At 40.6% G+C, this 27,977-nt stretch overlaps 2 protein-coding genes across 4 annotated transcripts; one reads left to right on the top strand and one right to left on the bottom strand.

Moving 5' to 3' along the window:
- Positions 1-10,982, bottom strand: LOC116837079 (putative 2-ketogluconate reductase). Of its 2 annotated transcripts, none has more exons than XM_032801227.2 (6): positions 9,750-10,982; positions 7,297-7,681; positions 5,996-6,167; positions 3,863-4,041; positions 1,047-1,143; positions 1-385 (listed from the first exon to the last, which is right to left on the bottom strand). In XM_032801227.2, exons 1-6 carry the CDS (start codon positions 9,945-9,947, stop codon positions 229-231), a joined length of 1,188 nt encoding a protein of 395 aa, XP_032657118.1. In that variant the 5' UTR covers positions 9,948-10,982; the 3' UTR covers positions 1-228. The 2 variants fall into 2 exon arrangements, with proteins under 2 accessions (XP_032657118.1, XP_032657122.1); XM_032801231.2 differs by having other exon boundaries at positions 10,399-10,529.
- A 2,250-nt stretch (positions 10,983-13,232) lies between these two features.
- TXNL4A (thioredoxin like 4A) lies at positions 13,233-26,872 on the top strand. 2 transcript variants are annotated; one of them, XM_032801232.2, is made up of 4 exons: positions 13,233-13,438; positions 14,619-14,792; positions 24,574-24,677; positions 26,511-26,872. In XM_032801232.2, the coding sequence occupies exons 2-4, from the start codon at positions 14,640-14,642 to the stop codon at positions 26,680-26,682; spliced, it is 429 nt and encodes a 142-aa protein (XP_032657123.1). In that variant the 5' UTR covers positions 13,233-13,438; positions 14,619-14,639; the 3' UTR covers positions 26,683-26,872. The 2 variants fall into 2 exon arrangements, with proteins under 2 accessions (XP_032657123.1, XP_032657124.1); XM_032801233.2 differs by lacking the exons at positions 13,233-13,438; positions 14,619-14,792 and adding an exon at positions 16,123-16,202.
- Positions 26,873-27,977: the final 1,105 nt, after the last annotated feature.

Raw genomic sequence — 27,977 nt, forward strand, 5'->3', positions numbered from 1 at the left:
AACTGCTCAGCTAAGAGCCTTTGAACAACTGACTTTATTAGTCAAATTATCACATGATTGGAGTGCAATTATACAATATAGCCGCTAGGTGGCAGCGTAAATGTGACAGCAGTGTAGGAACATGTTCACTTGTCATTATTAACCATTGCACTGCAAAATTACTGTATGATTCAGTAGAATAAAGTCCTTTCACAGACATGCCACTGTGTATTTATGTTCTCTGACATGTCACTGAGGGATCACTTCACTGGGAATGGGGAGACCATTGAGAACTGCCTGTATATTTGCTACTGCTTCTTCTGTCATCATACGGGTGGCTTGGACTGTAGCAGTTCCAATGTGTGGAGTTATGATAATGTTCTTTAATTTTAATAATGGATGATCTCTGCAAGAAAAAGAAAGGATAGACTAATTAGAGGTGAATTTTACATTGCTACCGCCATGTTCACTCTAACAAAAAAGGGACAAGCCCTAGGGAAGCAGTAACTCTGGCAAAGTGTTGCAAGTGAGGAAGGGGAACCATGATGCACAGAGGGTTGCACAGAGCAGTGGGGAGCAAATTTGGCCACCACTTCTCCTGCATGGGTCTTCATGTCAGTCAGCCTGCTACAGAGCTCCAATACATGAGAATAAGGGGCTAGTCTGTCAGTTGCTTGCGCATAACAGCCTGAAGATTTGACCTCAAACCACTTACAGGAATTTGTAGATGACAGATATTGATATTGCAAGCGTATTTTTGCTCTTTCTAATGCACATGCACACAGACTTTAAAAATTTGGACATAAGCAACTGGCCCATGGCCCCTGAGAGAATCAGGAAAAGAACTAGGATTAGAACTCAGGAGTTCCTGGCACCTAGTCTTGTACCCAGTAAACCAGAACACATCTCTCCCACAAAAATATGCAAACACCAAATGTGATTTGGATTTGAAGATTGTGTCTAACATATTCTCAGAATTCTGAAGGAATGCTGAAGTATTTAAGAATGCTTTCCAGTATTAATTTGTAATGCAAATAATTTCTGATAAATAGAAAACAGTTTTCTACCTTGGCAGAGGTTCAGGGTTTGTCACATCCAAAGCTGCAGCCTTAATAATCCCATTTTGGAGAGCTTCCACCAATGCATCATGATCAACAACGGCACCTGCATTAAAATGATAGTATCTTATTGGCATATCCAGATAAGGTACAGAAGAAAACTAATCTCCAGGTAAATTCAGTATCTTTAACTGAGAGGAAAGGTTTCATAATGTAATTTAAAATACTATTGGATTAATATCTCATTATAAAAACAAGACCGCCTTCTAGTAATGGCTAATCAAAGAAAGCAAAGAATGAATTTTTTTTATTAGCAAGACAGCATGGTCCAGTGGACAGAGCACTGGATTGGGATTTGGGAGACTTGGTTCTATTCCTGGTTATGCCATTGACCTGCTCTGTGATCTTAGGTGAGTCACTTTACCTCTCTGTGCCTCTATATCTTCTTCACTCCTTTACCTAGTTGTCTATTGAGACTGAAATCTCTTTGGCACAAGAACTGTCTCTTACAGATTTATATAGCTTTGAAGAAAAGAAGGGACCACTGGGATCATCTGGTCTGACCTCTCACATAACACAGGCCATAGCACTTCCCTGAATTAATTCCTGTTTGAAATAGAGTAGATCTTTTAGAAAAACATTCAATCGTGATTTAAGAATTGCCACCACAACCCTTGGTAAGTTGTTTCATTGGTTAATTACCCTCATCAATAAATTTTTTCACCTTGTTTCCAAGTCTGAATTTGTCTAGTTTCACTTCCAGCCATTCCTTTCTCTGCTAGTTTGAAGAGCCCATTATTAAATATTTTTCCCCATGTAGGTATTTATAGACGTAATCAAGCCACCCCTGAACCTTCTCTTTGTTAAGGTAAACAGTTTGAGCTACTTGAGTCTATCACTATAAGGCACGTTTTCTAATCCTTTAATCATTTTCGTGGCTCTTCTCTGAAACCTCTCCAATTTATCAACTTCCTTCTTGAATTGTGGATACTAGTACTGGACACAGTATTCCAGCAGCAGTTGGGTCAATACAGAGATAAAGTAACCTCTCTACTTCTCCTGGAGCTTCCCCTGTTTATCTCTCTAGGATCACATTAGCCCTTTTGCCACAGAGTGGCACAGGGAGCTCATGTGCATGGGGCTAAGCCTTTGTAAGACAATCAGAGTTCTCCACACATGGCATCTGCCACACTCTCCATCTCCCCAATTGCCCCAACCAAAGGTGCTGAAGGCACCTTTCCCTGACCCAGTCTAAACTCTCTGGGTTTTCTTCTCTGCATCCCACAGTCCCCTTTCCCTGCGGCTCTTGCACGGAAGCCACGACAGCGAAGGGGTCACTGTCTTATGAATTTGTGTGATGCCAAAGGGGCTCCAGCCTTAGTCAGGGTGCTACATGTTACTGTAATACAAATTATAATGACACAATTTAGTACAGAAATTCAACTGTACTAGATAACATTCTCAGTGGGCAGTGGGCTGCCCTGGCGTTCAGTTCATCCTAAAGATATTTGTACATTTTTCCTTAGATGAAATAACGCTGAATTAAAATCAGAGGTGCTGGATGCTCACTGAGCCCCTGAAAATTCCTGTTGAGAGTACGGTTGCCAACCCTCCAGGATTGTCCTGGAGTCTCCAGAGATTAAAAATTAAATCTTTAAACCTCCAGGAATACCTCCAACCAAAATTGGTAACCCTAGTTGAGAGGCACAACAGCATGGGTTGCCCCTTAAGGCCTGGAGGCCTGAGGCTAGCTAATCCTGATTACTAAAAAAAATGCTGTAGCCCATCTGTGCCACACTGACAGCCTTGATCAAGCCTGATGGCGGACAGCTGAGTCACTGGAACTGGGGGAATGAAGGGACCATGGCCCTCCACTTTTAAAACTGGGAGGGCCAGGACCCCCACTTTTTAACAAAAGAAACATAAGCACAGAATTTATGTCCCCTGCAGATTTTTTCCCTCCACAAAATAATAGATTCTGCTGGGGAGACACTGCACTTACACTGTTTGCCCACCAGAGGCTCAGCCACAAGAAAGGGCTCCTGGCTTACCCCTGTAGCAGCCAGCCATGGAGAGACAGGGGGCACTTTACAAAGGTTCCGGTGCCCTTGAGCTCAGTCTTTTATAAAGGGCAGTAGGAAGCTGCAAAGAGGGAAAGTTCAGGAAAGTGGAGAGAGTGAGAAAGGTTGCGGCAGTGGAAAACTAACACTATGGAAGTTTGGGAGCTAGAAGCCAGGGAGCTGGAAGCTCTTGTGAGGAAACCAGGATGGGGTTTGGGCCTAAAGGCCAGTGACAGAAGGCTGAGCTCTAGCTAGGAAGAGCTGGAGGATGGGTTGTGAGAGCATACTGGGACAGAAGAGAGCTCTGACGGTTAGAAAAGACACCAAAGCTAAGTATGGACCCTTGTATGGTGATGGACTGTATATGGGACCCTAAGCTTCCATACACACTATTTGTATGATTAAACTGACCCCAGGCAGGGGTGATGGTAACTCAGAGAGAAGCCTGTGTGCAGTCCTTCAGGGGACCTGAAGGACAGGAAATAGAAGCAGGGTATTGCGGGTGGCCTCTCGCCATGAAGGAGTGCTCAGGAGGCACCCAACCCTGTGATAAGAAGACAAGGGGAGCTGTGGATGTTCAGCACTAATCAGAAATTGGTCTATAATTCATTATTCATTATTAGTTAAGTGCCAGCTATCCTGTATACTGAACAAAACATGGAGGAAGTCACAGACCTTGGCTGAGAGTGCTTCTTGATGCAAACAGACAGCATTCAACTCCACCTTTACTATAAAACTGTAACCAGTGCTTCCGTAATACCCTACCTCTGCTGATGTTAATGAGAGTAGCAGTGGGTTTCATCAGCTCTAACTCCCTTTTCCCAATCAATTTGTGTGTTTGAGGTGTCAGGTTCACGACCAGTATCACAAAGTCAGATTGCTGGAGCAAGTCTTCCATCTTTTCACAGTAGCGGGCACCAACAGCCTGTTCCTCCTCTTCTTTTCTGAGGCAAAAAGAACCAGAATTATCTTTTATTGGTAAAAAAGAAAACCACTTGTTGCTGCTGTTACTACTCCACCCCCATGGAGGATGGAAAGAGTGCATAGTTTCTATGAACCATTGTCTCTGCTGTTACAGAAATATAAAATAGGGAACAATGGCATAGAAAGAACTGGGTGACTCCTACCATCTTATTTGGATTGGCCTTCAGTGAGGACCCTGGTGGGGACAGGGAGTGAGAGAGGTGAATACATTAATCCTAAGGGTGTTGAGGGAGGAACAAAAACCAATGACATTTCATTGAGAGCAATACTAAGCATGTTACTATATTGAATATACTTATTTCCTAATAGAATTTCAGTGAAAAAAACAGGAATAGAAGCATCTCAGTGACCTCTTCTGAGTTTGTTAGTGGAAAAAATGCTTTGTTCATGAACATGTTCTCATGAGTACTTATGTGGCCTCTTGAGGGAGAGTGTATAATGCCATGTGAGAGGATAGCAGATGAGCCATTTTTTAGAATTGTTCAGTGGTGCTATAAGAACTTACCATGTTAAAGTGTGCTCAAAACTCAATTGACACACAAATAAACATGCTTTTAATTTATATATTGCAACATCAAGAATTATTTGAACTATGCAATGAACATCAATCGTTTTCTCTCTTGTTACCCAGCCATAAGGCAAAAAAAATGAGCTCCTTACTCATTTTATATGTGATCCTTGTTAATGGGAATTTTGCCTGTGTAAGTACACGCTGAGTAAGGAGTTCAAGATTTGGCGCATAGATTGGAAATAGCTGCAGGGTATAAAAGTGATATGCAATATATACTGGCTAGCATGTGTATTGCCATTGCCTTCTCTGAATGGAAAGTCAGAAGTTTTCAAATAAACAGGATTATCACTCTCTACATATACTTGATCCTGCTTTAGTGCAGGGGGCTGGACTAGAATACTGGATGATCCCTTGAGGTCCCTTCAAGCCCTACGTTTCTATGATTCTAGTGGCTGGTTAGAAAATTTAAACTCTACAGCTGCTTGTGAAGATTCTCTTTTAGCTGAAAAGGGAGTGCTGTGTTCATGGAGCTGAAACTCTTCAGTTCTTTCTGATGCTGCCTGTGTGCAATTCAACCGTGAGGTCTTTTTATGATCTAGGATTCATTACAGGTGGTAAAACAGACACTGAACGGAGACAATTTGAGAGGTCACTGCAGACAAGAACATTAGCCTCTGGAGTTGAAGACTGCTGTACCTCAAAGAATTTCAATGTCACCTTTTATATCACATTTTCTGGTTCTAACATGCATTTTGCTCATTAAATCCACTTTCTGCTGCTGCAACATGGGAGTAACAATGAAAGTTTATTTATCCATAAAAAACAGCAAGGAAGTTTGCATTTCTTTTAACAAAATTGGGGCAACCCCCACCAGAATGGGTGGGGGTGGCGGTGAGGGGAACCCACTTTGTAAAGGAGCTATGTATTGATGACCCTTTTTCTTCTGATATATATTTAAATAATGCTTAAAAATCATGGTGAATATATGATACTAACCTGTTCCATTGTTCTTGACCAAAATTTTCAAACTTGGCTGCCAAAAGTTAGGCACTTAAATTCATATTTAAGCATGCAAATAAATAAGTGACCTGATTTTCAAAAGTGCTGACTGCTCACAGCTCCCTCTGAAATCAATGGGAACTGTGGTTGCTTAGGATGTTTGAAAATCAGAGTGCTCATTTAAGTATCTAAATATGGATTTAGGCACCTAACTTGTGGCAGCCAAATTTGAAAATTCTGACCCCTGAGAATGAAGGGAATTCTCACTGGAATGAAGCAAGGAGGGTTTGGCATAAACTGGGAAAAAGGTTCTTTGGGCAGTTTTTGTAACAAAGAGATTATGTATAACTTTTAAAAGTATCAGAAATATAGTCTGCTCTAGTTAGCATCAGATGCACTTTCACCTCTGGTTCCTGTTGTGGTACAGAATTTTCATTTCAAAAGCTTTGGCCCTCTTGGCCACCTTATACCCAATGCTGCCCATGCCAATGATACCGAGAGTAGCCCCAGTGACTTCATCTCCCAGCCAGTCAGCAGCAAAATGCTCAGTCTGTGGAGAAACTGCAATCTGACAACCTAAGAATAAAAAATGCTGAGTGAGAAATGGATTCTTGGTGGATGAATTTTTCCCTGTTTGTAATATCCTCTTTGAAGCTTGAAAATAACTTCTCTTTCCCTGCCAGTTCAGACATTTTCCATTAGACAAACCTTGATTTTCTATCAGGGTATAACCCACTATTCTCCTCAGGGAGGTAACAAAACAGAGCTGAAGTAACATAGTTTTTTTACAGGACTGGTGATGCGCGATTTTGATACAGATTAGGAGATTAGGTAACAGGACAGAATCTCATGCATTGCAGAGGCCAGCTCAACAGGGACTCTCTGCAAACTGTTGTGATGAGGACTTGGGACAAGGTGGGATGAGGGAAGAGTGGGACAGTGCCCAGGGTATGGGAGAACTGCTGTGTTTCTGTGGGATTCCTTCATTTCAGCCTCCACAGGCACTCTCCCCTCCACTAGGGCACAGCTTGCTGCTTCAGCTATGCACTGTGCAGAAAGAAGTTGCCTCTTAGAGCACAAGCTAACAAAGGCAACACAGTTAGCATCATCAACAATTCTAATATTATTCTGGAAACAGGGTTTATTAATTTGAGTTCTTTGCTGTAGCAAAGCAAAGTTATTCAGTGGATTTCATAGCAAATCATCTTCTCTGATGATGGAGACTCAAGACCTGATGTCCACAGCCTTGCACCCTTGTGTAGTCTTTTACATTGATGCAAAGAGGGTATTAATGAGAGAAGAATTTTAATTTGCTTGCACTTTGGATAGTTGTAAATAATTACATAAGGTGCAGGCAGTGGAGAATTAGAGTGCAAATTCTAATCCAAACAGTAACCCTTGTACTGTACATAAATCAAATCATAGGCAGTTTTAAGCACCTAATTTAGAAAGAAGCCTTAATTCTGTTCCCATTGCCTTCGGTGGAAGGTGGATTGGGCTCAGCATATCAAAAACAATGTAGAAAAAAGCAGGACCACTTGAAAAACTGAATCTTTGCAGCTTTTCCTCCTGTAAAAATTCTTAAACATTTTTAAGAATAAAATAAAATATGCCAGAAATGTATTTTTAAGAATAAAATAAAATATGCCAGAAATGTAGCTGACATGACTTACGGAAATATCAGCAAAGGAATTTAAAAAGTTACCTTCCACTAGCCTTCTGGCAGATGCCAGCATCAAGGCCATCCCAATGTCTGCTGTGGAGTCAGAAACAGCATGTGGAGTATTGGTCACTTTAACTCCAAAGCTCGAAATCAATTTTAAGTCCAGGTGATCCACTCCTACCCCAGAGTTTGCAATCACCTTTAAGTGAGGTAGGCTCTGGAGGAGCTCCCGGTCAATGACTGGTCTGCACTCATATATGAGAACAGATTTGATCTTTTCACTCAATCTTTCTTTCTTTTTAAGAAATTCCTTCATGGTGATAAGGTGAAAGTGTTTCTTCAAGAGCTCCACATGCCCTTCCAGCACACCACGTACACCTCCTATTTCAACGATCAAAAGACCAGGCTGCTCTTGCTTTGCCATGACCTGTGAAAAGGATTAAGGGAAATATACCTTGGAATATGAGAAAAGTAACATTTTTGTAAAAATACCATTCAGTAGGTATGACAGGGTGTACCTATCCCACACCGGTCCAGCAGGGCTTACCCACAAGCTGTGGGCTGAGGAAGCCACACCCCCTCACCTCTTCTGGGCATGCTCTAACTAGAATCAGAGTATAAAAGGGAGTAGTTCAGCTGAATCTCGTCTGGCCACTGACGAGAGCAAATGTGTGTTGCAGGCTCCAGCTAGGAGGCTGCCAGAGCTCTAGGACACAGAAGCCAGTTGGGTTGAGACTCCAACAGACTCCCCTGCCAAAGTGGCGGAGAGACAGCAGAAGCCAGGAGGCCCACGGAACAGAACTGTATTAATGGGTGACCAAGACTGATTATAGAAGTGCCGGTTCCCTAGGGCCGTGGGTTAGGACCCAGTGGAGAAGGGTGGGCCCGGGTCCCCCTACCCTGGCTGTCCTGCCATCAGGCGCAGCTGATGCCGAGGGATGAACTTTGCCACAGAAAGACAGCCTTACTGATTCTGGCCATTGGGCAATACTGCCCTGAGCTTCAGGGCTGCAACATAGACCCAGGCCACTTGGGCCATCAAATATCCGCTTAGATAACCCCCCGCAATCCTGTGATGAGGTGTACCTACCATGTGACAATAGGGATAATTTAAACCCACATTTGTAAATCTGTACTTCGTGTAGCTACATACTTCCCTCAATTACACAAAGTAAATCCAGAGTTACTAACTTGAAGTCAGTGGAGTTACTCTGGGTTTACCCTGGCATGAGGGCCTGATCCAGCCATCAGTGAAGTCAATGGGAATCATTCCAGTGACTTCAGTGAGTACAGGATTAGGCCATGACAGAGCAGACCCCATCAGGACTAGTGTCTGTAGGGGTGCTAAGAGGTTTAACTCTGAATTGTTCCTCATTTCCAGAGACATCACCCATTTTAGTCCCAAAGGTACTTCCATTCCATACAATCTGGCAGCCCCTCACTTTTATTCTTGAAAATTATTTATCTCAGTAATAAAGGATTAGGACAGAGAGATTACTTTACAAAGTCATTTTCAACTGTCTGTGTGACTATCTGTTGTCTGTCCTCAATTTCAGGTTTCTATCACACGCTACATCTTAATTTGGATCCTAGCAGATTGAGAAGTATGCTAAAAAGAATCAGAGACTGTAATCCTCAACAGGATTCTGACCAGTCCATGCCCGAAGCATAAGGGGTAAAGGAACATCCTTTGTGGATTTCCCCTCTTGCACATCCACGCAGGGATTATCCAGAATCTAGGCATGTAACAAGCTAGCTATACATACTTATGGTCTCAGGAGTACGTACTTATGTTCCCATTCTGATGCCTGTGCTGCTGCAGCTACACTATTTCTAGCAAGCTAGCTTGATCAAAGCTAGCTCCAGTATGCCTACATGCGCTGCAATTGCACCTCCTGATTGCAGTGTAGACATATACCCACAACGGTCCAGTTCACTGTTACCCTGCACTTTGGGGAGTCATTTACACAAGAGCAAGTGAGTGCAAAATGCTTCCCCTTTCTGATTTGGCAGTGCTTTACACCTGCTTCATACTGATGTATAAAGAGCTATACAAGAATTGAAAAAATACTGAATGGGGCAACTCAAAGTACATAAAGTTAAGCTTGTGCATACAGTATTTGCTGGATCAAAGTCACTTATCATGGAGCTACTTGAGAATATTTTGAGGTAAACTAGTGGCAGAATGGACAGAGATTTACTGAGATAGTGAACAACTTCTTTGCTTGCTGTTTGTGATAGACAGATGGATGACACCCTGAGATATATGCTAAATACTAATAAAGGAAAAGTTTTTAAAACATCAAATAAATATTATGAGCAATAGTACACAATACCAGCCATCATCTGAGTTATTATACGTCTAAACTGTTGCCTGACTATAACCCTAGAGCAAGGACTGTCTCATATTGAGCACTTAAATAATATTAATGTCAGTAAATTAAAAATATTTAGGGGTTGTTTATGCAGGGTAGAAGGCTCCCCCTAATACTAACCTTGGTTTGGTGAGCACTTACTCCTGCTTCGTCAGTGCTATTTGGACCAGTCCAGGAGCTCCACCTGGGATCCATATTCCTCTTTATCCAGTGATGCACATGACAAACAGCTGGATGAATAAATCTACCAGTTAACCTTGGGGAGCCAGTGGCCAAATGAATTGCTTTTACCAAACAGAATGCTTTAACGCTAAACATAATCTTTCGGATGTCCCCTCCAGTGTTTTAAAGGTAAATTTGTCAAGGATAGCGCTATTTTAATTTTGGACTAGTATCTTCTGCTGCGTCGCCAACCCTCATGATTTTATCACGAGACTTGCAATATTTGGTATTTTTCTTAAAGCCCCAGCTCCTCAAATCACTTGATTATGTGAAAAATGAAAGTAAGTTTCTAGCCCTCACAGCTACAGAGAAAAACTTGAAAACATGACCCCTAAAAGCTGAAGCACCACAATACAAATCAAAATAATCAAAAATTTATTTTTTTTTAAATTTAATTGTTTTTAAAATAATCTTTTGTATTCAGTGAAGTAAGCCTACAGAATTTCTACAGGCTCTGCTTTCTGCTGAAGTAAGTAAAGTTATCCAGAACAAATCTCTTTCACTGACATTCTTTAAATGAAAACTGATTATAGTAATGATAAATAACCTGGTAGTTTCTATTGCTTTCTTCCTGACGCTGATCCTGCTGTAACTTCTGGCAGCGGCAATAGCTTAAACATAAAATCTCGTTACACAGATACTTCCAGATGTCCAGATCCGGATCCAGTTATGCTGCACACACTGGACTTGCACTCATATGATGTAATCCTTCATACAAGGTCCCATAGCTGTCCATACTCTGCCTGAATCCAACCCCACATACCTAATGCATTATAGTATATATTCTTTCTGTGTAAATTTCCGTTGGCAGCAGCTGAGTGCACTCACATAACTGTGAGCTCTGCCAGCCATCTCCGCCAGGTCCACCCTCTATCAGACGGTCTTTGGACAGACACTTCAGCAGGAACTGCCACATAGAGTGACAGTATCTTCCAGTTTTTATCTCATCGTCTTTGGCTTTCTGTGCACCCTTCCTAAACGATGTCATCCTCCTCCTCCCTGATTCTGAAACTGAATTGTATGGGGAGGGGAATAGCAGAGGATGTTGTTGGAATGTTTTTAGTTCTCAGTGAGTGGCTGCACACATTCTTGTGGCAGTGGAATCTGATTCAGAATCCATCCTCTATTGTAGAACTGTGCTCCAAAATCTAAGTTTTTTTTTAAATATTCTTCTAGCCCTTATGGTTGCAAAGATAACATTCTATGAACCTAATGTAAACTAATGCAGTGATATCTGTGTGAATGTGCAAAGACAAAATGAAATAATAGCTCTAAGTTAGATGTGGACTGTCCTAGGTATAGCAATGATTGTGTTAACTTTGAAACCTAATGATGTCAATTTATGTGTCAACATTGCTAATAATTTAATTGCTGATTATTTTAATAAAAATATCTACCAAGGATGTTTATCTATCCTTTGTGCAATCACAGATATTGGGGCATCAGACAGCGAGGTAGCTTGTTACAGCTAACATGAGAACCTAGGAATTTAAATCCCTCCACTACTGAAGTTTGAGTCACCTTAATGTCTGCTGCTGAAACTGAATATTTTGGAGTAGCATAAAATAAATTGAATTTACTATTAAAATATATAATACACACAATAGTAGACTGGTTATATTGTTTATTGCCATTCATTAACATTTTTACATTCCATTCAGTAAAATCCTCACTGTTATAAATTAACTTAGTGCTCATGCAGAATTTAGGACTAGAATGAAGCAGAAACCAGTGGGTTTTGCAGCAGAATTTATGTTGTTTGCTGACAAGTACACTAAGTCTTGATGATATCCAAGAAAGTGGAGCAACTCTGTCAGGAGCTAGGCATTAGGGAGTTCTGTGGAAGGATTTGTTCTGAGTATGTGGGCTTCTTGATTGCTGTTGTGATGAGCACGGGGAGACAAGGGAGGAGACTGATACTCATCTGCAATCCAGCTGGTTGAAATCTGTACATGCCCCATGATTTTCACATAGGGATTTATAACTTTTTGTAGACTAGGGCATCAGCTACTAATAATAAGCTTATCCTGGGGTTCATGGTTTTCAATGCAAGGTCAATGACCAATAAAGTCATCCATGATTTAATTATGGATAAGGCCCTCTTTTTTTGCTTGTTGTTAAAAAAAACAGCAAGATAATTCAGATTGTTCTCTACTGGTGCATCTTTCTCTGGTTCAGTACTTGGTTCAATATGAGACTAGAATGGGAGGAAAAGGAGAGTGGGTGTGCTCTTTGCACCCTACTGTGTCCAATTTTAAGGCTGTATTTGACTGGATGTGTTCAGCCTTCATTAATTTGGGAATTTTAGTAATGTAAAGACTGTCCTACTAATCCACAGGATTCCTAACCATACTTGTTGATATAATGCCTGTACTGGTTTTGGATTCACCCAGTTAGTCTTCTGTTTATTGCACCATGATGATGATGACTATTTTGTTATTTTTGGGTCTTACACTAACCATGATAGTATCTCATATGGCTTCTAGTCTGAGTTATGTGAAAGCACATAATTTGAGAATCAACATAGGAAATGTGGTAATTACATTCTTGTCATGGTTAGAGTACCCTCAAACTAGTTTCCTTGACCAGTGACTCATGTCTTGCCCATGACCAAAACTGCCTGCTAAGAGCACAGAGATTTTTCCATGTCTCTAAACTTGGCTGTGGCAGGGACCTGGTGAGTGATTTTTCTAGTACATCATCACATCTGCAAAAGTCTGGCTCAGAAGAACTGTTCTGTGGGCAGGTGAGCTCGGGACATCCGGACGGACCCCACTTGGCAATGATCCTTGGTTGCTGTGAATTTTCTACCCATCAAGGTTTGACCGCAGCAGGACAGGTTGGCTACCGTATTGAAGCGGGAGCCAGCCTTGCAGAAAGTGAGGACGTGCATGGTGCCATACTCTCAAGCCCGGGGCCCAGCTCAACCAGGAGCCCATCTCTAGCTGTGGCCAGCACCAGCTGCTTCAGAGAAAGATACAGGGCACCCCGAAGTGGGCATGACACTAATGGCATTGCCTGACCCTAGAGACACCTTGTCTGGACACTGGTGGCTGCCAGCACTGGCTTCTGCCCTGAAGCGTGAGGCTCGACGTCCCTGCCATGCATCACCCTGGCACTGCTCCCCAGGGCTGGGCCCCTCCCTGCCTGGCATAGCAATCTCCAGCCCCAGGGCAAACAGCGGGGCTTTTGACACCTCCTTGCCTCCCCTTTGTCGGGGCTGGTTATATATCAATGTCTCCCACGCCCCTTTTGAGGGTGAATTGGTACAGCCTATTACCCCCTGCCGTTTTAGGGAGTTGGTATACTCCAGCTCTCCTTGTCCCCTTACAGGGGTCACATGGTAACAATGAAGGGAAGCCCACAAGCAAGATGGCGAGACTGCTGCTTCTGTCGTGACGGTGTTCTGCCCGGACTATGCACTGCGTCACTTCCGGCCCCCTCTCCTACAGTGCTTAGAGTGTTGCGCGTGGGAGCGCGTTCCACTCTGGTCCCCTCAGGGCTCGCAGCGCGGTCGGGGGCTGTTGTGGAGCGTGGTGTCCGCACCTGCAGCGGCGGCCGTTTCTCTGTGCGCGCGCCCGTGGGAGGTTGGTGTTTCGCGGGGTTGCTGGGCGGGCTCCACATGGAATATTCTGGAAGGGCCCTCAGAGCGGGAGCCACCCCGAGGGCAGCTTGAATGGGATGGGGGGAGGGGCATTGGGGAAGGGCCCTTGGGGAAGGGGAGGCACTGTGGCAGGGGCCGGCTGGCGGTGGGGGAGGGCTGTGGGATTGATGCGGGAGGCAACGGGGGAGGGGCTGAGGGCACTGTGGGGCGGGGTATCAAAGCTGTGTTTGGATTTCAATGGCTCCATGTTATTGCCCCCATTTGCACACTTGGTTTGCCCTCAGTGAGGGCAACCCCCACGTTGTGCCACCCCCACCACAGAGGGGTTTGTAGTAATCATAGCTGCTGGAGCTAGGGTGCTACTGCACCCCCTACCTTGCAGTGGTTGCCATTATATGCAGGGTTTACAGTTGGATTTGATGACTCTCAGCACCTTTGCTATAGTAATTGTTCCAGCACCCTGGTAGTAATAACTCATTTAAAAATGGTAAGTTTGGGAGCAAATCTGTCAAGCCTCTGAACATGGCACATCTGACCTGACTGCTGTGATATTGCTGGGCCTGTTGGTAAAAGAGTGAAACAAAGGAAGGGAGATCATGAGGGCTGATGGGGTTTCTGTCCATTCTTCCCATTCCTGGATGGGAATCTTTCAGGGGACCCATCTTGCTTGACTGGATGATGGTTGCCATGTGAAGCCTGGCCCCACTGAGCATTTCCTTAGAATTTCCCAACAATACTTTAGTGCCAGTGAGAACACAGTTGTAGAGAGGTCACAGTGTAACCACCATCTCATTTAGGGCTGTTCTGATAGGGGTTAAGACTAGGTGACACAGTAGTCAAAATGTTCACTGTCAGTCTATGTTAGAACAACTGTAGGTGAAGCTGCAACAGTGGGAAATACTAAGAAAAAGCACAGTGTATATACACAGCATTAGGAAAAATAGTCTTTATCAGAATTATTTCACTACTTACAATACTTTTGGGGTGTGTGTGCGTGTTTTGTTTTTATTTAAAGGAAACCAGTTAGGTCTGGGCACGTGCATCATCTTAAATAAAAGTTAACAGATGGGTGTTAGTTTAGCTTTATTGGATTGGCTTTCATGATTTATGTTAAGTAGATTTCAAGAATTGTTAATTCTTAGATGGTTTCTGTTCTTTTGCAGGCTTTACATAAAGTTTTTAAAATGTCTTATATGCTTCCTCACTTACACAATGGCTGGCAAGTAGACCAGGCCATTCTTTCAGAAGAAGACCGTGTGGTGGTCATCCGGTTTGGACATGATTGGGATCCAACTTGTATGAAAATGGATGAAGTGTTATATAGTATTGCTGAGAAGGTAAATTGGAATTGTCATTTGAGATAATTGTATGTTTCTGTTCAGCATCTGAAATTGCTTTTTCCCTTTAGTCTAAGGCAGTTTCTAGGCAATAAATCCAACTTGTTCAGTTTCCTTAACTAGCTATGCCTACATTGAATGAATGTGAAACAGCCATCTACTTTCATGGCCATCTGAAATAATTACCCACCGTGTTGTTTAGTGCTTAACTGAATGGAAACAGTACTACTACATTCTAAAACTGAGCATCTGTCCTGGAGAATATTTTTCTTTTCTGACTGCTGATAGTTTAACATCTAATAATCTTGGCCATTCAGAGGGAAACAAGTTTCATTAATAGCATTGGTATGAGCACTACAGATAAGATCGAGCCAGCATTGTCACTTGATACTCAGAATATGTAATATTAATACACTAGCAACTAGAAAATTAATTGGAATAGCTTAAGTTTGTGTTTTTAGTTTGGCATATGTTTTTATTTAAAAAATGTAAACTCTTAAAACGCGTGGGAAGAAATGCCCTGATAGACCATACTCAGCCTCTGTTGAAATGGGTGCCACTCCATTGACTTAGAGTTTGCACTTGGTTATACCAGGCTGAAATGAATTTTAATCTGTACGTATTGAGCCAATCTCTTGAAGCTTTCTCAGATGGCAGTGATACCCTCTGACAAACACATCACACAGTTAAGCATCTTAGATAATGAGAAAATTAAGAATTGTTTACATAAATGTGTGATTGGATATATCCTATCCTTTCATGTCCTCTCAGATAATGTTATTGCATAGTAGTATAACTAGACAGAAATTAAGCGAATTATTTGTTGGTTAAACCTCATAAGAAAAAATAGGAAATTCAAATAAAACAAGAACTTAGTCAGAAAGGCTACTGTGAATTAATGTTTAAATGGCATACGACAATTGTTTCCATAATCATTTGTACATTTCTCTATATGCTCTTAATCTGATGTGAAGCTGTTTCTGTGGCAGTCATTTCTTCTCCATGGAATTCTTAAAAAATTGCACTTCTCTTGTTCATCTCAGTGTTGTTGAAGTCATCTGGTAAGGCTACTGTGTACATATCAAATATTGAGCCATAACAGGATCTAAGCTAGGAGGATGCTGTGACATTTCTTCAACACAGCTTCTTTGCATTTGTTTGTCTTATGTTTACTTTTAATGTTGCGGGAATTGATGGATTATACATGGGAATACTATTAGTATTTATCTTTGGCAGGACTCTTGGCAATTTGGCAGACATATTGGCATTTAAGTTTTTGTGAGGGGAAAAAGAACAATGTAACTTTTTATTTAAAAATCTCCCTCTGCAGAAATGGCAGGTTAAAGGGGGAGATCCTTCCTCATCCTCTTGCTTACGAGCCATGTTTGGATCTCGCAGCTGTTTTAAAGAGTGAGTAAAAGTTCCAATTGTACAGGTGTTTATAATCTAAAGCAGGGGTTCTCAAACTTCATTGCATCGTAACCCCCTTGTGACAACAAAAATTACTACAGGACCCCAGGAGGGGGGACCGAAGCCTGAGCCCGCCCAAGCCTGGCCACGCTGGGGGTGTGTGTGCAAAGCCAAAGCCCCATTGCCCAAAGGGCTTCAGCCCAGGCAGGGGGCCTGTAATCTTAGCCCTACGAGCCAGGGCTGAAGTGCTTGGGCTTGAGCTTGGACCCTGGGCCCCAGCAAGACTAAGCCAGCCCTGGTGACCCTATTAAAATGGGATCCTGACCCACTTTAGGGTCCCGACCCACAGTTTGAGAACCACTGATCTAAACCATAGTACAAAATGTTGCCATGCCTTAGCTGCATGCTACATTTGAAGAAAATGTAGCTGTATTTCACACTTAATACTGAGGTGAAACTTTTTTTTAATTTGCAGCATGATTTTAGGAACTAGTAATGTATCTGTACTTTATAATCAATGTGGAGTTGAACTTTAATGACCTCAGTTGTATTTTGGCAAAAGAAAACTAGAGCAAACTGCCAAAATGTAAAGTAGATTGTTCCCACTAAAATGCATCCTTGTTTACAATTGTAATAAGCATTCGTTTCAGTGCAATACATACTGAAAACTTGCATGCTTTAGAAAGTTTAACAAGAAACAAGTTGTGTGAATGGTTTCCAGTTTTTCCAGAGTAAAAATTTAAGAATACTGTACTTATCAAGTACCTTGGAAATATCTCAAATTATTTTTTGCCATACAGAACACTGTATTTCAGAGGGGGCCTGTGATTCCTGGAAGCTCATCCCCAGGGATACAGAGTTTTGGGTGCTAGATTTTTATATAATTTAATACAAATATTTCAACAATATTTGCAGTAAAAAGCTAAAACTTGTCTAAAAGTAAATACCAAAATCAGACAAACCTCAAATCAGAAACCTTTATTGCATGCATGACATTTGATAGATAATAACTTGCTCTCTGGCAAGTAATGACATAAGATAACTGGGTCTGTTGCTTTGCATCTACCCAGCCATGGTTGAAAGACAAACTAGCAATGGCATCTTCTCAAGTAGTCCACTTGTCCCTATGTTTCTGCTCAGAGGCAAAAGCTACAGAAAGTGTTAATGTGCAGAGTAGGGAGGTTAGAAAAGTGTAGCTGCCATTAAAGCTGGTGGTATTTGCAAATCATTATGATAAGCATACTCTTTTAAAATCACTTCGTAATTTTAAAGCCAGGAAAATATCGATACATTTTAAAGCTTGTACATCTATTAACTGGGGCTGTCAAGTAATCGCAGTTAATTCACGTGCTTAACTAAAAATTAATCACGATTAAAAATATTAATCGCGATTAGTCACACTTCTAATCGCACTGTTAAACAATAGAATACTTATTGAAATTCATTAAATTTTTTTGATGTTTTCCAACATTTTCAAATATATTGATTTCAGTTAGAACACAGAACTCAGTGTACAGTTCTCACTTTATATAATTTTTATTACAAATATTTACACTGTAAAAATGATAAAAGTATTAGTATTTTTCAGTTCACTTCATACAAGTACTGTAGTGCAATCACTTTATCATGAAAGTGCAATTTACAAATGTAGATTATTTTTGTTACATAGCTGCACTCAGAAACAAAACAATGTAAAGCTTTAGAGCCTACAAGTCCACTCAGTCTTTCTTCTTGTTCAGCCAATCACTCAAGTTTGTTTACATTTACGGGAGATAAGGCTGCCCACTTATTTATAACATCATCTGAAAGTGAGAACAGGTGTTCGCATGGCACTTCTGTAGCTGGCATTTCCAGGTATTTAAATGCCAGATATGCTAAACATTCATAGGCAGAAGCATGAAGGGACATATGAATCTTTAATGCAGCTGGCACTTAAATATCTTGCAACGCTGGCTACAATGGTGCCATGGCAATGCCTGTTCTTACTTTCAGGTGATACTGTAAACAAGAAGCGAGCTGCATTATCTCCCATAAATGTAAACAAATTTGTTTGAGTGATTGGCTGAATAAGAAGTGGGACTGAGTGGATTTGTAGGCTCTAGAGCAGTGGTCCCCAACCTTTTCCGGGTGGCGGGTGCCGGATGATGAGCCACCGAGGACCGTGGCCGGCAGGCAGGCAAGCAAGCATCCACCGAGAAGCAGCGACATCAAGAGGCATTGCCGCTGAAAAGCCGCCGAAAATCAGCGGCATTTCGGCAGTGATGCCTCTTGATGAAGCTGCTTTTTGATGACATTTTGGTGGCTGCTTGTCCGCCGACCAGTATGTGGGCGCATCTAGATACCCCAGTGGGCACCATGGCACCCGGGGGCACCACATTGGGGACCCCTATTCTAGAGGTAGCCTGTGCCGCTTCCAGCAGCCCCCATTGGCCTGGAACGGCAAACCGTGGCCAGTGGGAGCTGCGATAGGCCAAACCTGCGGATGGTGCATGTAAACAAACTGTCCCGGCCCACCAGGGGCTTACCCTGATGGGCCGCATGCCAAAGGTTACCGATCACTGTGGTAGAATGTAAGGGACCTACAACTTTTCTTATCTCTGGTCATGGACCAGTTCTAAGAAATGGCTCAATACCGGTAATCAAATACTTCTAGCCCTGAGAAGTATTAAAATGTTAGCCATATTTAAGGTTCATCATCTAACCATAAACTTTTTTGGATATGTTTATTGAATAGTGTAAAATTAGATTAGCTTCACAAAATAAAAGTTGTTACAGATGCTCCCCAACTTAGCAAGCATTCCGCTCCGGAATGCATTGCGTAACTCCAATTTTGTGTAAGTTAGAAACGTATCTCTGACCATTATGCAAAAAAAAACCCAAACCACCCCACCTCTTCTTTCTGTAAGCTCGGATTTGCGTAGTCGGGTTTATGTAACTCAGGGAGCTTCTGCATATGTATACGTTATATGTATTTCTGCCTGGGTTCCCTCACAATAGATGCGATAGGCTTTTAGAAACTACACTGCTGCTGTATTCAACAGGAACTTCAATGAGCCATTGTAGTTAAGTGGAGAAAATATCCAGTGTTTTTTTTTCCCTCAGTCCACATATGCTCCACTCAACTTTGTTGGGTGTCAGAGCTTTTCTTGAATATGGAAGAAGATACTATTACATTAGCAGTGTTGGATGTGGATGGCCTCTCAGACTTTGCTTGAAGAGGGAAACAAAGTGGATGTGTAGATATTCTCTCTTACTGGGATTATTGAAGTTCTGTATAGTTATTGAAGAACAAAAATATCAAAAACATTGATCTGAGAAACACCAAGATAATGGTAGTGTTTCCCTGCATGTTCTCCACTTCTTCCATTTCAGCATGATGTTAGGGCACAATACTCTTAAATCCTAAAGCTTAGAATGAATGCTTATGCTTTTTGAAATCAGTATTCAGATGGTATACAGTATTGGCTCTAGTGTTAACAGTTCTAATAAGGAGCCACTGAAATTAAAAGGTGAGTGGAGGAAGACAAGTTGGCAGCAAAAAGTGGCAGTTGAGGTCTGACACCTTGCAAATAATCTGGCCAGTAGTAGTCTTTTTTCCAAACTTTGGAGTTGTGCAATACTTAATCCTCAAGCGCTAAAAGGAAATATTTTTTGAAAAGTTCCATTAATATAACTTATTTGCTGCAAAGATTTTTACTTATTCAAACTTTTCTTACTACACTTGAATGTGTGTACAAAAATTTCCATTCATATTTTTATTGATGTCTTCACTGAACACTTTTTTTAACTGTAAAGAGTCTCAGATTTACCCTTTTTACTTTCCTTGAAAAAGTAAATGTTTAAATTCTGCAAATGTTATTTGTCAAATGTGGAGGCTTCAGCATTGCATTGGGGAGCACAGAGCACTGGCTGCACAGAGGTGGGAGATCACTGTGCAGCTCCCCTCCCAGGATACAAATTCAACAGTGAGGCTGCACCCAAGCCTTACACAGCGCAAGGGCTGGGCCTGCCTCAGAAACACTCCAGGGCCCTGCCCCTCTGTGCCAAGTGCACCAGGTATGCTCAGCATGGGGGGATCCAGGTGTGGGTTGAAAGAGGGTTCTGTGTGGGGTAGTCTGGGTTTGGGTGGCTCGGGGTGGGATCCATGTGCGGGGGGGATCTGGATGCACAGGGGCTTGTTGAGAGGTTCTGGGTGCAACAGTAATGAGACTCTCCTGCAGAGTCCAAGTGAAAGTGGTTGGGGCTTAGCAGAGTGGGGTGTCCAGTTGTTAGGGCAGTGGGGCTTAGTAGAGTGGGGATCCAGGTGCAGCTGGTTGGGTCTCGGTAGGGTGGGGATCTGGGTGCGGGTGGCTTGTCACGGTGGTCCAGCTGCAGTGGGAGTTCTGGGTGTGGGGGGAGGTGAGGCTTGGTGTCAAGGTCTGGGTTTGAGGGGGTCTGGATGCATGGGAGTTACGTGGATGAGGGAGCAGCTCCCTGTACAGTTATCCCTCCCCCTGCAGCTGAGAAGTGTGAAAGAAGCGTGAGGAAGGGGAAGTTTGCAGAGCTTACTACAGCTGGGGGAGAAATTTGGGAGTGGGTCTGACATGGCCCTGGATGCCACACAGGGGAAGAGAAGGTCTCCCTCCTCCCGAGGCCAGCTGGGACTAGCAGCTAAGTCCAGCGCAGGGTAGGAGCCACCAGCTGAGTCTTCCCCAGTCCTGCCCCACAGTGATTTACCTCTCTGCTGGCTGCTCCAGGTACCTGAAACATAGTGCTGGGGAGGGTCACATGACTTCTGTTGTAGCTTTCCTTTGCTTCCCCTTTGCTTGGGGGATATATATTCTGCGCATGCAAGATGGCGCAGAATTTCCCCAGGAGTAAGTACCTGTGTCTGATTATAAACTCAAGTATCTTTCACCAGAATTAGAATTCTGCCAGCTGCAATTGTCTTTAAGTATATTTGTAGCTGACGGGTGCTATCAGGATTTGCTTTTCTGATTTTGTATTTATTTTCTTCTCTGGTTTGAGGTACATATGTGAAGTTTAGTGTCTTGCTCTCACATCTGACTTCTAAATAGGCGCCACAATCCTGAAATGTTAGGGAACAAGTTTTATACCCTAAACAGTGGTCCCCAAACTCCCCTTGGGGGGCGTGGAGGAATGTGTGTGTGTAGGGGGGTTTTGCGGCAGGTCTGGGCCAACTCCCATGAGGGGAGGGGAGGGGAGGGAGTGGCACCCAACAACACTTTGCCCTCAGATCAGCTGCGACCCCAGCCACAGCTTCACTACCCCCAGCTGTGACCCCAGCCGCAGCTCCACTCCGCTCCCTGCTCTGCCCTTAGCCCCAGCTGCAGCTCCATTCTGCTTTACCCTCTGCTCCACCCTCTGCTCCACCCCCAGGCCAGCTCTGCCTTCATTCCTTCTCCCCCTTTTCTCCCCACTCCCAGACTAGCTCTCCTCTAGCCCCAGCTCCTCCTCCATTTCCTGTTCTGCCCCCAGTTCCACCTTCAGCTGAAACACCTCTGCTGAGCCAGTAATGGAGTAGGGATACAGACAGATTCTGTTACTGGAAAGAGGGCATGACAGGAAAAGTTGGGCGCCATTGCGCTGTATAGGAACATGTGTTGTTTGTATTGTATTAATGCCTGAGAGCCCCAATTGTTGACCGTGTCCCATTCTTCTGGGTGCTGTAGAAACACGGAACAAAAAGATGTCCCAAGGAGCCTTCAATCCAAGTAATATGGCTAGTGATTCCAGTGTTCAAATGCTGTAAAGCATTGAATTCTCATTAAAAATCTCTTCAGAATTGAAACAAAGGGCATGGAGAAAGCAAAGGAAAAGAAGGAATTCTGGATCCCCTGACTCCTCAGATTTCATGTGTGATTTTTGGACAAGTTGCTAAATGCATGTGTCTCAGTCTGCTATTTGGAAATAAATTGTTACACTAATTTTATAATCTAATGTTGGGAAGGTAAATTCATTAATGTTTGGGAGGTGCTTAGATTATGGTGATAAGATCTCTACCAAAATATGTGTAATGACTAGTACAATCTCATTTTCAAAGTGAGATTCAGCTAATGTTGTTATCTATTGAATATTACCTATGCAAAATTTCTCAGTTTTGTAAAACAAAGAAAAGTTAATTTTTGTATGCTCACTGTGGATTCCTCTCCTAAAGTGTGAGGCCATTTGGTCCATTGCCAATGACATACAAAATTCTGTAGTTATATTCAATAGGAGCTGTAATTGCTTAGTTCATTTAAATAGACAAAATGTCAAAATAACTTAAGTTTAAGTCACTTAAGTGCTACGTTTGTTTTTATTCAATGCAAGAAATACTATTTTTGTATGTAAAAATATTTTACTTGTATTTCTCAGTATTTTAATGGTATTCTTTTGAACTTCAAAAATAGAAATGTTTGTGCTTGTGCTGTGATTCATAATAAATTCTTCCTTTTGCAGTAATGCTCTTTCATAAAACAAAGTATATTTTTAAAAATTGTGGACAATGTGATCTCAGGGTAGCCAGACACTGATATTTTATTCAAGGACTAAATTTGGTGTGTCATAAGAGTTTTAGGTTTTTTTCTCACAAATGTGCATCATAGAAATTTCCCAGCAGGAGAAATGCACCTGAGCTGTTTGTATTGTACATGTCAGTAACCTGGTAGTTCTTATAGAAGCCCCAGTAAAGTGAAAATAATGTTGTCTTAGTTTCACTGTGCTGGAGAAGTCTTTTCCTGCAAAATCAACCATGGAAGCAGTCAGTTACTTCAGAAGTTTATCTAATTTGATCCTATAATACAGGTAACTTCGTAGGTAATGTGAACTGAGTTCTTGGGACTGAGTATATGTACACAAACTTTGAGGTTTGATACTGTGTGTCTAAATATAAATTTACGTTTTTGACAGACATATGGATTATGATGTATACCAAATAGTTTTGTCACTTTGTAAATGCATGAAAAAATCAAGATATTTTCTTAAAGCGCCTACTGTTGTGTATGCATTTTTGCAAACTTTTAAAATGATCAGCTGCTGTTTACACTAGACAAAAAGTGCTTGCCTGATGCTGCATAATTGTGTTGATTTATTTGTTAACATGTTATATAATTTCTGTTTAATCATATTTTGTTTTCAATTGTACTTGACAGAAAATTAAATAGTTAAAAGTACTTTAAAATATTAAGCTTGTTACAATCTAAAATTTTACAGGTATTGTTTTAGAGAATGCTAAGTTTGCCTAGTTATGCATTGAAAAGTCAGGAAACAAAAATGTAGAGGTGTTTGCACTACATTAACTCTTCCCTGTTATACATGCGTGTTACAAAAGCGAGCAAGTATAATCTTATAAATGTTTCTCAAAACTGTGTTTCTGCAACTTAAAAATATTATAGATGCTACATGTGTATCTATCCTTGTGTAAATGGATATTTTCATCATCGCTGTCCAGTATGTTTAGTGACTTAAATGTTCATATCAGTTCTCTTCTTTTTAAAATCATTTTATTAATTCACTCAGCGTGTGGACTGCACATTTTCTTTTCAATTGGCAGCATAGCTTTCCTCAGCAATTTAAGAAATTAACCATGAATTTAGTAAGAAAACCCCTTTCAAAATGTACTGTGCATGCACAAAGTGCAATTTTCAGTGCATAACAACTGCAAAATCAAATCCTACTTTTGTCAGCGCTCTCAAAAGCATTTCTCAATGAGCAATATTTACATGCAAATTTAAACTTTCTACCCCTGCCATTTGGACTTGATAGCTATCCAGAAAGCCTGAAGGTTTTTTAATTTTGAGGTTAGTGTTTTTTCCCCTACTGTTCTGTTAACTCCATCTTTGCTCAAACTTTTTTAAAAAAAAAAACTTTCTGCTTTGGACACAGACAAACTTATGGAAAATTTCAGTTTTTTGTAAAAGCTTCTGGAAGTCGTAAGCAACTGAAAATTAAGCGTTTAAATTCTAACCCTTCAACAACCTTAATGACAGCATTTGCTAGCGCTCTCACCTTGAATATTTTTAGGGTCAGACATATAATTGAGAGGAAGGCACAACAGAGTGTAACTTGGCCACTATTTTAATACATACCATTTTTCTGTTACTGGATGTGAATTCCCTTTCTCTATAAAATTAATGTCTGTATTTTAAAATATATATTTGTTTTCCAAACTTTTAAGAGCCACTTAGAAATGGCAAAAGGGAATAAATATTTGCTTGACTTTAACTTAGTAATGAACATCTTAAAGCAGCATTATTGCAATAACTTAAGCATATTTTTCTAAAATCCGTGAACATTCTATAAAAAGATCAGTCATCTTATATAGTTATTAAAGGCTTGCTAGTGTATTTTGCTCTGTTTACAGTCATTTTAATTTTGTTCTCCCATCCAGGTAAAAAATTTTGCTGTTATTTATCTTGTGGATATCACAGAAGTACCAGACTTCAACAAGATGTATGAGTTGTATGATCCCTGTACAGTCATGTTTTTCTTTAGGTATGCCTTATTTCTACTATATAATTTAATTTGGTGTGTTGGAATTACATGCTATAATTATGGGCAATGTATTGTATGCAGTTTATATATGCTCATGTATTTTTAAAAAAATATTTGAGTATTGTGCTTATGTACAAGTAATTGCATTCAAGTTTATTGTGGCTCTTCCCTAATTAATCTAATACATCTTAATACCTTGTAACAATTCTTCAGTAATATTAATGCCCTGACCCGTTGCCACTTAGCACTTCCAGGCCTGAGAATTAAAAACAGCCCTGTTATGAATCAAGATTGATACTGCAAATAAAGCCTGGTCTACACTAGGGAGTTAGGTCAGTAATACTACATCGCTCAGGGATGTGAAAAATCTGCACCCCTAAACAACGCAGTTAAACCCACCTAGCCCCCTGTGTAGACAGCACTAAATTGATGGGAGAATTATCCTGTTGTCTTAGCTACCACCCATCGGGGAGATGGATTACCTACCCTGACAGAAGAACCCCTCCCATCATCATAGATCTTCATTGAAGTGTGGCAGCTGCAGCATTTTAAATGTAGATGAACCCTAAGATCCTGACTGTGGGCTGAATTTTCACTCTAGTGCCATCTTCATCTCAAAGTACAGTGGGAAGTTAAATGGCATTGTTTTAGATCTTATTGTGTATTAATGTATGCCATCTGGCTTAATCAGTCTAGATAATTTTCCTCACATTAGACTCATTGAAGTCAATGGAGTACAGTATTTCCATTGACTTGGAGGAGGCCCATTGCACACAGAAAGCATTATTGCATTCACCTCTCAAGCAGTTTTTTTTTTAAAAAAGCATTTTGAGCTTTTCTCCTTCCTGCTACCCAGCTGCACACAACACTGTACCTATGAAATCAGCAATTTTGCATGTTTGAATATGCACAGCAGCTGATTTTAGAAGTTCAATTTAGAGGAGCAAGCCCTAAGTGTAATTAAAATATTTACATTTAAATATCAAATGTGTAAGTTTATAACAATATCCATATCTCATAGTTGAAATGTCTTACATTTCCTAGAGTGGTAGAATTGCTAAACTCTTTGCATTCATTCCTCTGTATTTGCTTCACATTTTGAAGTATGGCAACATTTAAAGAGACTGCCACATAAAATGTAATCTTTACAGTAAACTAATAACACCTCAAATTACTTGTGCTTGTACTTTTTGGTTTCTTGGGGAAATAAAAGTACACTGATCCACTTCACTTTGTTGTTCTCATGTACTAGCACAACATTTGAGTTCTTAGCACCCTAGGGAATTTCAGATTTGAATTTCTAAGAAATAAAAATTACATCTCATTCACATGCTAATTAAATAAACACAGAGAGAAAATATTCATAATAGGTAACTATCCACATTATTCAGTTCTTGAACCACTAGATCTACTTCTAATTGATAAAATATGTTAAAGGACAAGTACGTCTAGAGCTATTTAGCAAGGGACTTTGTTCAGAAATGTTGTTTTTTTTGTGAGGGGAGGCAGTGGGAGGAAGACATGAAGACTGCTATTCCTAGGGATAAACATAAATCTCAGAATGTTACAATCTTGGTGCAGGTCATCTTTGTATCTTTATTGTAACTTTAGGAACAGAAAAATACTATTTTAAAACAGGTAGGCTATCAACTTTCAATCTGAGTATGACCATAACATGTTGTATTCTGCCATTTAGTGTAATACTTATTTGCTGACCTACAAGGATACGATAGAAGAGCTACATATTGCAGGGCGCCTGAGTCCTGTGAAATATTACAAGAGAGAGTAGTTTCGCATATTGATTTGTTGTTGTTTTTTTCTTTCCTCTTAAAGGAATAAACACATCATGATTGATTTAGGTACAGGTAACAATAACAAGATTAACTGGGCGATGGAAGACAAGCAAGAGATGATCGACATTATAGAAACAGTTTATAGAGGCGCTCGTAAGGGTAGAGGTCTCGTCGTGTCGCCAAAAGACTATTCTACCAAATACAGATATTGACATTCTGTGACACTTACCCTCTCTTTTAGTCCACCTCCACATACACATAATTATCCTTTGTATATAAAAGTTGATTTACATTTTTTTATTTTGAATGTATTTTGAACTCTTTTATTTAAAAACTTTGTAAAATTTCATTTGAAAAAATAAAAGATGTGAAGTCTGGAACCATTTGATTTCAGAAATGCAATAGCTGGATCATTCCTTTTGAATTAAAGGACTTTAACTCTGCAAATGTCAACCTCTCGGTATAATATATTTTTTTAACACAATTCTATTTGAAAAATATGTAAAATATGACAAGTTGAACAAATGTACATGAGAAACCTTTAGTGTAGCCTTTTAATGGATAAAAAAGTAGTGCTATATTGTTCTTGTCTTTTTATTATTACTGATAATAAGCTAAGTATTTGCCTTTTAAGGTACACCTCTTTAAGTTAATGGCTTGTCACTTTTGTCAGAGTCCTCATATTCATGGTATTTTATTCATGTCTGGTAATGGATACCAGAAACCATTACTACTAAAAAGAGAGGGCGAAATATTAAGCAAGCAAAATTCTCTGGAAATACACTTGTTGCATATCTTTTTTTTTTTTTTTTTAAAAGATATGCAACAAGTGTGATTTTCCCACTATAAAGTTATGATTACAGAATTACTATTCCACAACTAAAGTTTAGACACTTATCCATTATATGCATTTTTCTTTATAAATCTGACTGAAAACCACTTCTAACTAAACCAGAAAGGTCTTTTATTTATTTAGTTTGTGTGCAACTGCACCAGCCATTTTGATAAATGCAGGTTGAACAGCTTGTTCTAATAATTCCGACTTTGTTGCATTCCCTGATTCTCAAGAACTAGTGCATATGGCTATACTTAACTATGGTAAATGATTCATTGTTTGCGATGTAAAATGTATTTCTAGGTGCTATACAAAATATTAAAAAAAATATAAACAGTCCTAATTTTTTAAGCACTGTATGAACAGGGATCCAGGGCCAAGACTATTGGGCATCTTAGAAGCAGCACTATGGGAGTCCCTGCCTCAATCTCTGTGCTTAAGATTGTAGTGATTCATCTCCATGAAGATTATTTTAAAAAACAAACCACCTTTTCTATTAAGAAAATGCCCAAGACTTAGATATAATATGTTAAATGAATAATTTAAAATTGTTTTTTATTAAAATTGGAAGTTCATAGTTCAGGTTCCATAAACATCTTTAACTTTTCCCTGGTATCCCGGCTAATTTCACCCTTATCATAAACCTTTTTTTCTCATTCACCTGACCTCAGA

The sequence above is a fragment of the Chelonoidis abingdonii genome, chromosome 2 (genome assembly GCF_003597395.2).
Source record: "Chelonoidis abingdonii isolate Lonesome George chromosome 2, CheloAbing_2.0, whole genome shotgun sequence".
NCBI classification, from domain to species: domain Eukaryota; kingdom Metazoa; phylum Chordata; order Testudines; family Testudinidae; genus Chelonoidis; species Chelonoidis abingdonii.